Consider the following 13453-nt stretch of genomic DNA (forward strand, 5'->3'; position numbering starts at 1 on the left):
CACTGACGGCACGCGGGCTGCCGGTACTCTGGTAATGGTAACACGGTATGATAAAGGTTGCATCTCTATCCCAGGGGAAGTGCTCATGCCAGGAAATAACCCTGTCCCCTGAAGGTCAACTCGGAAACTTGGTATGACCCACGGAGGTAGTGAGCAACCCGTTGTCTGCCACTTCAGGGGCCCCGACTGAAGACCATCTAGGACTTGCCCGTGCCTCGCATGCGGCAGATTGACTCTGGATGGCCTTCTGCTGGTGGAAGTGCCTGCACAGATGGCGAACAAGGGCACTACCAGTGGTAAACAGCACGTTTTCAACACGCTGCAGCGACCTAACAGTCATCATTCTTTAACTCCCGTTTCTGCACTCTACAGTCAGCCATGCACAAACTGTGCACCACTGCAGTGAGAACAGGCACACCTTATCCAAAATGATTGACAATGTGCCTAGCTGGGGTGAACAATTTATTCGGAACAAGGCTGGCCAGTGCAACTGCAAGCAACTATAACACACCAACACAAGTTGCAGGTGCATGTGATGAAGTAGACAAGCAGCGTCAGCTGCCAGAAAATGGGCACACTGAAGCAGTCCACTGTTTACACAAACCCTGCCTAAAGCTTCAGTCATACAGCTCCCTATGCTTTTGGCATGATGTAGACCAGGGCACTACATATAAATTAGGGAAGGCGAGTGGTGTCCCCTCAGGGGCTACAGCGGCAGCTCAAACTTCACATCCACTGAGGCTGACCGCGCGAGGCCCACGATGGTTGACAGGCGCACCACCTGTGGGAGGAAGTGAGCAGAACAGAGCTGTCAGATATACTGCTGTGGCAGGCCCCAATCTGGGCCTCCAACACTGCAGTGATTGGCAGAGCACACCGAATGGCTGAAGCAGTTTCACTGGCAGTCAACGATTAGGTGAAGTGCACTCGTGTACGCTTGATCCACGGCCATTACTTGTTTGGTTCGACAGGTAAAGGTGGCACTGCAGTAGCACAGCACCTGTGGGTTGACATGCTGGCAACAACAAAGTCAACAACAAAGTTGCCAGTACCTAACTCAGGTTTGCATTAGATGGTCAACTGTCATGTTGACTGCACAGTACGAAACACAAGAAATAAAAACGACAAGCAGTGAGTGGAGTCTATGTACTCTAGACTTGACAGCAGGCATGAATCCATGGCGTTCTTGTCTCGTGTGTTTTGTGCCATGCAGTCAGCATGACCGCTAGCATTTCTTTAGAAATGGCAGTAACTTTCAAGTATAATTTCGGTTAAAAGTGATGTCTTGCCTTGGCTGAACTGACATAGCCAGCTATACCACGCCGCCACGAATCAGTTGCAGACTTCAGCTCCTGCTTCGTGCAAAGGCAATGGAAGCATGGTGCAATGAATCCTGACAGGGCGTTTTCTTCTGCCATTTGGCTCCTCAATGTTGCACACAAGGACTGCTGGTCAGTCCTCACAAATCAAACAGAACTTCTGTAGCTGGAATGGTTCGCCGAAGCGCTATTTCACTGCGTTGTTCACACAAGTGCAATGAGACTGCAGTGCAGCCACCACTCCTCTTAGAACTATTTTTCTTACTTCTCGATAGATATTCATGAAACTTACCAAGTTTATCATGAAAAAGTTTAGCACACTCATGACGAACGACAAGGTAGACAACACAATACAGGCGCTTACTCGCAACTGGGCGTTGCGAGTAAGCGCCTGTGTTGACTTGTCTACCTTGTCGTTCGTCGTGAGTGCGCTAAACATTTTCGTGATGCATTACCAACTAGCTCAGATGTCGATCTTTCTTTAAAGTTTATGCATTTCAATATGCAGATTTCAAATATACTTTTACTTTTCCTGTGAAACAAGCTGTTCTCAAAATACTGCGTTATATTTGTTTGAAACATGCAGGAAATTTAATTTAGTAACCGTAAAGGCCACTGTGAAGTTTAGCATACAGACATGATCTAGGAGGAGGAGGAGGAAAGGCAGTGAGGTTAACCGGAAGGATAACCGGTTTGCTACCCTGCACGGGGAAAAGGGTTGAGGGGATAAAAAGATGAAGAAGAAATTCAACACAGCAGCTTAGACAAAATTTACTGCCCCAAAATTACAATAATTGGCAATTGGTGTTGGTTAAGTCTTAATGCACTCTGGTCTTAGTCCGTGAGATGGGTAAGAGCTATACTCCACCCCACTAGTTCCTCAAAGAGCTACCAAAGCTGCGATGAGTGCACAGGTAACGTTCTGACGTTGCAGAATGTAGTGCCAGTATGAAATAGGCACATGGGGAGACGGGACAGCATGCTTTAAAATGCGCGTGCACCAATCCCTATTTCATATCAAACCTTAAAGTACGCCTGCAGCACGTATGCTATTTCATAAGCTTATCATCCATGACTCTTGCGTGCTCTAAAACATATTTTCCAAAATGGCGGTGCCCTTCGAAGCAGGACCTCTCGCCTCAGACTGAATTCATCGTTACTGCCATTTTAAGTATGTTCACTGGCAATAAATGTGGCATCGAGCTTCCGTTTCGTCTCATCTCGGCTATAATAAGATGTATGAGCAATATATTTGCTTTATTTTTTTTTTTGAGTGACGATTCTGCCACTTCTAGTCCTAAATAGGAGTGTCGGTTTGTTGACAAAAATGCTCCTCGTTTTAACAACCAGACGGTGTCACTAGGACGAACTTACCGTTGTGCCTCTGTTTGCATACTTTTGACTAAAAATGTGAATATGTGTTGTGTTGTGTTTCATGGCACATAAGCTACTAAGGCCATCATGTGCCAAGCACGAGGTATAGGAAAAGTTTTTTGCTGAATTTAATAATAATGTGGAAAATCATCCGTGGTGTAGAGGGCCTCAAAAGTTAGTATTACCTAGTGAACATATACAAAATGGCTGCTAATAGAAGCTTTAAAGACGGCCGAGTAACCTCAGCAGCTATCCTTGGCTAGGCAAAGATCTCGAGGCTCCCAACAACCAAAATAAACACCTCAGTCTTCTTCTCAGGGGTGAGAAAGTGGCTAAGGTGCTCTTAAAATTGGAACAGACCAGTGGGCAAAAAATTTAGAGTTTATTGAGAAATCCCGTTTCTCTAAAAAAGCAAAAATGCATGACATAACAACTGCATTATCTCCTAAAAGCAGTGTAGGATGAAAAGGAATTTATTCGCCATAAAATTGAGTAAAGTACTTTTTCCTTTGCTTTTCGAGTTTCGCACAAGAGAATAAAATATGGTTAACCGTAAGTTCATCTCCGAATTCTTCGCAAACAGGTGAATCTTGTTTTGTCAGTAGGAAACAGTGTGTGAGGTGTGTGTCCTATACGAAGACGGCAGATCATCACTTCCTTAAAACATTCCTGGTGGGTGCAGGACTTCCATTAATCTAAAACTAGTTTCACCATGTGCAGTTTATTTACTTCGTTGTTCCAAGCCTTACGATTTCATTGTAATTGCCTTGTACCACTGCTCTTCCAAATTAAGCATCTGTTTTTGAGCCATCTGTATAAAAAGCTGTGCAAGCACCGTATTTTTCCTCGAGTGCAAGAAATTCTTGCATTATATGTTATTGTGGAGCTTGTATTTTGCGCAACTGTACAGGTAAGAGTGAAATCACGGATTTCAGGGAAGTTGTACCATGGCGGAAGTGGATCTCGTCTTCCAGCAATGCCTGGTAATGTGTCAGTATGCTGAGATTTTGGCACATCTCTTCAAAACGCAACAGCAGTGGCCTGGTGCTTCGCGCTTTTTTGTTAAAGAGTATTCTAGATGGGCACTTTGTGACTATTTGGTGACAGATTGTTTAGGTAGTGAAAAAATTTTTAGAATGTATGAACACAATGAGCATCATCTTTGTAAGTGATGGTTCGTTCGTTTTCTACATACAGACTGTTTATGGGCGATGTCCTGTATGCACGAGTGGAAAGACGCAAGCCTAAATTATGTATTGGGCCCCAGTCGTTTAAGATACGATAGTCTCGCTGATCCATACACTATACATCCACAGTCTAGGGTAGAGCGTATGACAGAGAGGTAAATTTGTAAGAGACATGTCCTGTCGGCCCCCCCAGTGTTTTTGCGACAGCACTTTGAGTATGTTCAGGGACCGAGAGGCATTCTTTTTCAACGTGTTTATGTGAGGCAGCAAAGCGAGTTTACTGTCAAATGTTATACCTAGAAATTTATGCTCATTTCTTACGGGTAACTCTATTTCGTTTAGGTGTAGGGTTGGATCTGTCTGCATGCCTCGTTTAATTAAGAAAGGATGGCCACTGCTTTCTGCGGAGAAAAACAGAAGCCATTTTTGTCTGCCCATGTTGTTAGTTTATTTATTCTTAATTGTATTTGCTTTTCGCATGTTGATATGTTGGAGGATGTACCAGCTATCTGGAGATTGTCTACACAGACAAAATACATAACGGACCTTGAAATTATTTTCGTAATAGAAATCATTTTTATAATAAAGAGTGTTGTACTCCATTTTCTTGAATAAAATTCCTACAAAGGGTTGAACCTAGGCAGACATTAAATGAACGGTTAGATAAAAAGTCTTTAAGGCAGTTCACATTCTGCCGCAGATACGCAGTTCCGCCATGTCCTGAATAATCCCAACCCTCCATGTTGTGTCATATGCCTTTTCTAAATCGCGGCGAGAGCTTTGGAACTGTGCATCTAACGAATCCGTTCTTGTTCTTGATACAGGTGTGATTTGCATCAGCTACAGCAATGCAGCCTCAGCTAAGGAGTGTGACCAAGCTGCGGTGAAGCTGATGGAATTGCACGTCCACCAGCGCAATGCATTGACAGGCTTTTCCGCTGATGACACGCCGGGTCTGCGCGGCTGGATAATGCACTTGGACCGACATCTAGCGCCACCATCAGCTACGTCACCACTGTCAGAGAGTATAAAAGCAACTCAAGAGTGGCAGTCGACCAGTGGGCGCGGCGAGAGCTTTGCAACCATGCGTCTACCGAATCCGTTCTTGTTCTTGATGCAGGCCATGATTTGCATCACTTACAGCAATGCAGCCTCAGCTACGAAGACCGACCCAGCTGCGGTGAAGCTGATGGAATTGCACGGCCACCAGCGCAATGCATTGACAGGCTTTTCCGCTGATGACACGCCGGGTCTGCGCGGCTGGATGATGCACTTGGACCGACATCTAGCGCCACCATCCGCTACGTCACCACTGTCAGAGAGTATAAAAGCAACTCAAGAGTGGCAGTCGACCAGTGGGCGCGGCGAGAGCTTTGCAACCATGCGTCTACAGAATCCGTTCTTGTTCTTGATGCAGGTCATGATTTGCATCACTTACAGCAATGCAGCCTCAGCTATGGGAGAGCGACCCAGCTGCGGTGAAGCTGATGGAATTGCACGTCCACCAGCGCAATGCATTGACAGGCTTTTCCGCTGATGACACGCCAGGTCTGTGCAGCTGGACGACGCACTTGGACCGACATCATCGAGTGCCACCATCCACTGCGTCACCACTGTCAGAGAGAATAAAAGCAACTCAAGAGTGGCAGTCAACCAGTGGGCGCGGCGAGAGCTTTGCAACCATGCGTCTAGAGAATCCGTTATTGTACTTGATGCAGGTCATGATTTGCATCACTTACAGCAATGTGGCCTCAGCTACGGAGAGAGACCCAGCTGCGGTGAAGCTAATGGAATTGCACGGCCACCAGCGCAATGCATCGACAGGCTTTTCCGCTGATGACACGCCAGGTCTGTGCAGCTGGACGATGCACTTGGACAGACATCGAGTGCCACCATCCGCTACGTCACCACTGTCAGCGAGTATAAAAAGCAACTCAAGAGCAGCAGTCGACCAGTGGGCGCGGAGAGAGCTTTGCAACCATGCGTCTACAGAATCCGTTATTGTACTTGATGCAGGTCATGATTTGCATCACTTACAGCAATGCAGCCTCAGCTATGGAGAGCGACCCAGCTGTGGTGAAGCTGATGGAATTGCACGGCCACCAGCACAATGCATCGACAGGCTTTTCCGCTGATGACACGCCAGGTCTGTGCAGCTGGACGACGCACTTGGACCGACATCATCGAGTGCCACCATCCACTACGTCACCACTGTCAGAGAGAATAAAAGCAACTCAAGAGTGGCAGTCGACCAGTGGGCGCGGCGAGAGCTTTGCAACCATGCGTCTACAGAATCCGTTATTGTACTTGATGCAGGTCATGATTTGCATCACTTACAACAATGCAGCCTCAGCTACGGAGAGAGACCCAGCTGCGGTGAAGCTAATGGAATTGCACGGCCACCAGCGCAATGCATCGACAGGCTTTTCCGCTGATGACACGCCAGGTCTGTGCAGCTGGTTGACGCACTTGGACCGACATCATCGAGCGCCACCATCCGCTACGTCACCACTGTCAGAGAGTATAAAAGCAACTCAAGAGTGGCAGTCGACCAGTGGGTGTAACATGAGCTTCGGAACCATGCGTCTAAAGAATCCGTTCTAGTTCTTGATACAGGTGAGAGACTACCACCATGATTCTGGCTATAGTAGTGACGATGTGTGTCTTTTGCTTTTGCCATGCCGACGGCCGTTTATTGATGCGTTAAAAAATTGTACCATTGTTTTGTTGACTCACTATTTTCCTGCGGGGACGTTGAATTGAATTCAGGCCCCTCTACCGAAATCATGCCGCAAAACAATTATGGACGACTTGCGAGAGCATAAAGAAAGTGTGGCCATAACAAACTGGCGCCTAGATGAAAGCATTAAGTTAGCTTCCATTGACCGAAAAGTGGAGGATATTTCGACAACTGTTAAGACCTACACCGTCAACGTAGACGACCGGCAGAAAACCGTCAACAGCCTACTGTTAAAAGTAGATGACCTTGAAAACCGAAGCCGAAGGAAGAATTTAATACTGTATGGTTTACCAGAAACAACAGAAGAACCATCCCGATCTTTGGAGCAAGTGGTTTTGAGAAAAATCTTCGACAACATAGTAACAGTTACAAATGTGTCAACTGAGCGCATGCATTGCATAGGGAAGCCTAAGGACGACAAATGCCGCCCTGTAATATTCAGGCTTGTAAACTACGGAGAGAAATTAAAAATACTGAAAGAGTGTAAAGCTTTCAAAAACATTCCATACAGCATTTCAGAGGACTTCTCTCCTAGGATCCAATCAATAAGAAGAAGGGTTTTGGACCTGGACAAAAGAAAACCGAGACACAGGCGACAACGTATTTCTATCCTTCGACAAGGTTAGAATGAATGGCAATATTTTCAGATGGGACAAGGTATTGGACAGGGCAGTTCCCTCAGCAACAAATTGACATACCCGGTCTATTTGCAGTCAAAAACAGCACAAAAGTAAAACTAAATCTCATTTGTTAGGATTACCCCACGTCTTCAGTCCGCTAACTGTTTTAAATGTTGACACTCGGAGCATTGTGAACAAGTCTGATGACCTTGAAAGCCTACTTATTAGTTACAATCCTGACACCACGCTTCTAATGGAAACATTGCTTCATGATGCTCATACAACATAATTCGCCCCGACCGTGGCTCGAGAGGGGGGTGGTGTCGCGACCATAATAAATAAGGGTATCCCATTCACATCCATTCCACAGTTCTGCTGAAATGGTTTGGATTCTAGTGCTTTCTTTCAAATGTAACATTCTTATTGGTGTAGTACACAGGCCTCCGAACGCAGATATCTCAATTTTGGAATCGCTGCTCGATTTTCTTTAGGCCCATAGTAAATAAACACTATTCTCATATTCTCTTATGCAGCGACTTTAATGTACGATGATCAACTGGGACGATCTCTGTGCTCGGCATTCTTGTCAGGACGCTGAAGTGAAGTGCTGCCCGATTTGCGTTTTCTTTTAATCTAAAACAAGTAGTAGGTACATCTACACGTGTTACTACAAGCTCAAGAACTACCCTCGAGCTTGTTCTTATCTCTGACGCAGTCAGTGAAACAGGATTTACTGTAGAAGTTTTACCAGGTATATCAGATCATGAAGTGATCCTGCTTAAAAGCAATCTACAGCAAAAAGTTATCCGTTGTCCAGACAAAGGATTCTTGGATTTTAGGAAAGAAACTGATGAAAGTGTACTGGACTACTTAGAACAAGATTTCAACACTTTTCTTCTAAAATCAATTCAAGGTGTATTCAGTGTCAATGATTTATGGTTGCATTTTAAAGACACAGTGCAGGAATGTATGCACAGGTACATTCCAACAAAAAGCAAGAGAATGGCCTGCAATAACCCTTGGATCACTCGTGACATACTGCAGCTAAAGTGCCACTTAAAACGCCCTGCCACGCTCCAATAGTTGGCGTCGATCGTTGTGTGCTACCGTCAATGCGTACCGAACTTAGGAAAAAAATAAAAAATTCAAAGTACCATTTTTTCAATGTTAAGCTACACCATTTTTTTTTAACGCCCCAAGAAAGTTATGGATGCACATTAGATTGAATGATGCCGAGAACAGGGATAACTATAATACTGCGGAGGTGTTCAACGAGTACTTTGCTTCGGTATCTCTGCGCGGCACTGACAAAAGTCTAGAATTTTCAGGCTCTGGCTGCGAACTTACAGACTTTTTTGTTTCCGAAAAAGGTATTAGATACATTTAGTATAGTGTATGAGTGCTTATGTGCGTTATACGCAAGCATTTAGTGGGAGGTTACACTGGAAATCCATGAGCACATTTAGTTTATTGTATGCCAAACCAAACGCAACGATAGCGCTGGCCGCAGTGGCGCCATCTGGTGTTAAAATGTGAAAATATTTTGTGACAATTTTTGCACTTAGCCAAGGTTATCCAAGTCGTAGCACGTAGCTAGCCAGTTCATTACCAGTTCAGTCAAGCCAGGGCCTAATTTCTTTCAGGTAATTGAACCGAGCAAGGGTTTAAAAACGTCATGTTGAGATCTTTCGGACCCTTTTGCCTGCCACCAGAAAGATTGCGCTTGGCTAGGCTATGACTACCTTGTCGTAAAAATCCAAACCAAGCCAATCCACAATCCGCGGTGTCTTGTTAGGGTTAAGAACGACGGAATCGTCACACAGAGTCAAAAATAGGGCAAGTTTATCTGTCTTTCTGCTGTCGGCGAGAGGAGACAAAGCGAATGTCACGTGTACCATTTAAAGGCAATGGTTATGCCTAAAAACCCAATAACATTGACGAATTCTCTCCGAAGCAGGTGACGTGGGCGCCGCCATCTTGACAACGCTGTTTTTCCTAGCGTACGCAAGAGCACGCACGCTAAATTCGAAAAATAGCACACGTAACGCGCACGTACGTTAAACCTCGATGTGAAATAGCGTTTGGCGCATGCACAGTACGAAGGACGCTATCTTATAGCGTTCGCAAAGCCTTTTCACATGTCTGCATACTCTATACTAAAGGTCTCTATTCTTTCGTCCCTATTAAACATAGACAAAGAAATCTGCTGGTCCTGATGACATGCCAAATAATTTTCTTTTAGGTACGCAGTGTGGTGCACAAATTATCTGTTTATAATATTTACCGAAAGTCTAAAGCAAGGTATCCTTCCTTACGATTGGAAAGCAGCAAAGGTAATTCCCATTTATAAGTCCGGAGATACCGTATTTACGCGCATAATTTGCGCACTTTTTATTCAGAAATTAGGTCTCTAAGAAGGGGGTGCGCAAATTACGTGGGGATATCGCGAGCGCGACTTAAAAAATTCCACAAAGGTCATAACGCGCAATATAGGTATAGTGTATGTTGCTGCGTATACGTAAGCACCCGGACCCGCACCCTACGCTGGCCGACCCCCGAAAAAAGTTCGCTCTAAATGAAATGCCCCCCCCCCCCCCCCCCCCCCCAATCCCCCTTGCGGGATGGCATGAAGGTGCAAGCACGAAGCTGAATAAGACGCTAAAACAGCGTCATGGCTTGCGGCTCAGCCAATTGTTTGGTAGTTCTGGATTCCATAAGTTTGCTTTCGCAACTTCGTCCGGGAAAGCAACGGCGAATCAATAAATCAATTATCACACCACACAATTCTTTAACAGTACCGCACGAGCGTCGACCAAACTGCTTGTCGGTGACTTATCACTATTAAACAGCGTGCGCTAACAGGACGTACACAGGAAACTTGGAGACAGATCTCAGCGCTGTGGCTCAACACATTCTAGGGATTTTACCCCCAATGACGCACGCTTTCAAAAAAGCATGTATTAGGCACCTGCAGGGCAATGCCCCCCAGTGCACGTCCCTATGTGGCGCATGAGTCACTTGATGTTCTCTCTCCTGAGTCGGCTGGAGCAGCAGGACAGAAAAGGCCATGTGACACGTGTCATGTGTGTTATGCAGTGATGTGTTCCTTTGCATGCACCAAGGACACGGACACATGCTTTTTGATGGCGCATCTTTTAGTGAGAGATGGCCAAAATTTGCTATGCCTTGTGGGGGCCCTGCGTAGTCCCCTGTGTAGACTTTCCCGCGATGCACCGTGCAGCAGCAGCCTCGCCTCAGGGAGGAGCACATTCCGTTGTTAGTTACATTAACGAGAGAGGGCGCCAGCGTCGCAGCGCGAGAGCCTGCTCGCACGCGGGAGAGGGCAGAAGGTTGTTCGGCGGGGATCGTCGGTGCGAGCAGACATGTCGCTCGCGGCTCCGCTCTTTGCCAGCAGGGCGAGGAAGCAGCGGGAAGACTGGCTCCTGTATCTCGTCTTCTGAATACGCCGGCTCTCGTCCGATCACCGAAGCTAAGCAGCATTGGGCTCGGTCAGTACTTGGGAGGGAGACCACCTGGGAACACCGAGTGCTGATGGCACTTCTTAGCCTGTTATACTTAGTGGCACAGGCAGGGGCCTATTGGTTTATATTCTTTTTCTGGCTGCCCCACCATACTTTTTGTATCTCGTCCTGTCCGGCCTCGGAGTAGATCCCTTGCCTTAGCGCGGGCGAACATTCGCTCGTAACCTTGCTGGTGAGTCGGACGACCTTGATTCATTAGCGTACCTTGTTGCTAGCTGGCGTTATTGTTGCTGTAGCAATAAATGTCTGTTTGTGTCAGCCAATGTGTCATTCCTTTGTTCCGTCAGAGCAAGGCCCGCCGTGGTTGGCGTGTGCTCGGTTGCATATGTGATCACGGGGTGGGGTCTGGCGGATTTGAACTGTGTCAGCAGTGATTAAGTGGGGAGAACGTATTTATCTCTCCACAGCAAACCTCACAGCCTCAGCACAGATGGTAATTGTATTTTTGAAATTTTAAGACCCGATATGACTTGTACTAATGGCTGGATAAAAATCCCTAATTGCGACCAGGCATCAAAATACAATAGCCAAAAATTTAACTGTCAAATATTAGTTAAGCAGCTTGCTGATTAAGAGCATTCAACCACGTAGCTGGTAAGCCCCCCCCCCCCCCCCCCCCCCCTCCCCCCCCCCCCTCCCTCCTTTGACTTGCCATCTTGGCAGCCTCGTCCAGGTTGTCACATGCCAGGATCTTGAGCTTGCTAGTGGCGATTAGGGCTTTGGCCTCGTCCACCTGAGTGCCTGCACAGACCCACCCCAGGTGGGGAGAATAACCCTGCAACTGCCACTCAAGTACAAAATGAGGAATGCACCAACATACAGGCCCACTTAAATGCCACAATAACACGTGCCTCCCGTGGCAATGTTTGGAACGCCAGCAGCAGCATAAGCAGCGTGAGAAACCCTGGTGAAATGCAAATATGCCAGTCACATGACATGCACTTGCAAACGCTGCTAGCACTGAGCGATGGAAGCATCGCACTAGCCAGAAATATATGGCTATGTGTATTTTTAGCTTAAATATAATGAAGTAAATGTTGCCTCACTTCCAAGACACAGAGAGGGTAACATTTATTGAAGAAAACAAAATGATAAAATGTCCCATGTAGGAGGGCCTCCTAGTCCACCAGCCCCCAGGAGGCAGCTTTAGACCGGATCCAGAAAACCAGGGCGATCTGCCTCTTGAGGCTTCCTCCCAAGAGGTTAATGGATAGGGGCACTGCCCAGGGTGCTGGGCACATCCTTATGCAATGACACTGACCCACTTGGATGGCAGCATTAGCTACATTCTGCTGGGGATGTGGGATGAAAAATGGTGACTTGCCTACAATAACTTACGTTGCTGTATCCCACATTCTTCTCACTTTGAGCAAGAATTGCAAGCTAGGCTAGTTGGTTGGTTGACATGTCTGAGTGGTAAACAGCGTGAAAAAACTGACCGCGATGAGCGCTGACTCGCAAGCAAAACTTTGTTGGGATGAAAGGCATTGAACAAAAAAACAACCTTACACTGCGCATGTCCAGGTGTAAAAAAAAACCATGACAATGAGACCATACAATAAAAACAACTTTCAAGTGATATGCTGGCAAAGATAGGTGAATTCTTTCTCATGAAACAAAAGCTTACTGATGCATTGCTCTCCCAATTTTCCTATGTGGACACAATTTCGCGAGATATCTGATCTTGATGCTTGTAGAAAACGCACGTCTTGCAATCCTGGCGAGCAATTTCATTTCACTTTACATTCTCGACAGCGCTCAAGCAATTTTGACCCATACCCTATTTCCATGTTCCTGTAAATGCAAGTTCGAATGCTGGCCAGCTTGGCCTATGCGCACTGTGTTTGCAAGCTAACAGAATGAGACAAACAATGCCAACCTAGCACTGAACATACTTGCAGGTGTGCCGCACCCACACCCACATTTTCTAGCTACCTGATTTCACACTTTTCTTCGCAGTATTTTAGAGACGCGATGTTTGCATTATGAAATTGTTTTTCATTCTATATGCGGACGACCTTGAAACGGAAGCGTCCAGGCATAACGTTTACTTAACTGTTCAAAGAAAAGCGTGAAATGAGGGAGCTAGAAAACCTGGGTGTGGTGTGCAGCACATCTATGAGTATTGTTACGTGCAAGGTTGGCATCGTTTATGCCATTCCACTATCTTGCAACACGCTGTACATAGGCCAAACAGGTCGGTATTTGAATGTGTGCTTGCAGGAACATGAGAGTACCATGGAAATAGGGTATAGGTAAAAATTGGTTGGGCACTGCAGAGAACGTAAAGTGAGATAAGACTCCTCACCAAGATTGCAAGACATGTGCGCGTCTATTTATTTATTTATTACACATACTTCCAAGACCTGTAGGCACAACAGAATGGAGTGGTGAAATTATTATAATCTCTGCAGTTCAGAAGAAAAGAAAAATTAAACTACAAGGCACGTTGAATCTCCATGCTCCATCTCCATCCCAGATGCCTCCACCATCTATGACACAGATTGACAGACTGACCAACTAGCGTACACCAGAATCCTCTCAGAAATTATGCCTGCACCTGCCGTGAAACTGTTCTTCTTCCTTTCCACAAGGCTGCAGCAGGCGCGCTACCCTCCGTTCCACGTGGCTGTGGCAGGTGGGCACAGGCTTCTCTTTTCTACATGTCGGC

General features: G+C 46.2%; 1 protein-coding gene across 2 annotated transcripts in view; it reads right to left on the minus strand.

Moving 5' to 3' along the window:
* Window positions 1-449: 449 nt before the first annotated feature.
* Window positions 450-13453, minus strand: part of ScsbetaA (Succinyl-coenzyme A synthetase beta subunit, ADP-forming) — a 64034-nt gene continuing 51030 nt past the window's right edge. For both annotated transcript variants that reach the window (XM_077657078.1, XM_077657079.1), the window contains 2 exons: window positions 11435-11523; window positions 450-781 (listed from right to left, as the gene is read on the minus strand). In XM_077657078.1, the coding sequence (XP_077513204.1) occupies window positions 707-781; window positions 11435-11523 (164 nt within the window). In that variant the 3' untranslated portion in view covers window positions 450-706. The remainder of the gene's footprint in view (window positions 782-11434; window positions 11524-13453) is intronic.

The sequence above is a fragment of the Amblyomma americanum genome, chromosome 3, assembly GCF_052857255.1.
Source record: "Amblyomma americanum isolate KBUSLIRL-KWMA chromosome 3, ASM5285725v1, whole genome shotgun sequence".
In the NCBI taxonomy this organism is placed as follows: domain Eukaryota; kingdom Metazoa; phylum Arthropoda; class Arachnida; order Ixodida; family Ixodidae; genus Amblyomma; species Amblyomma americanum.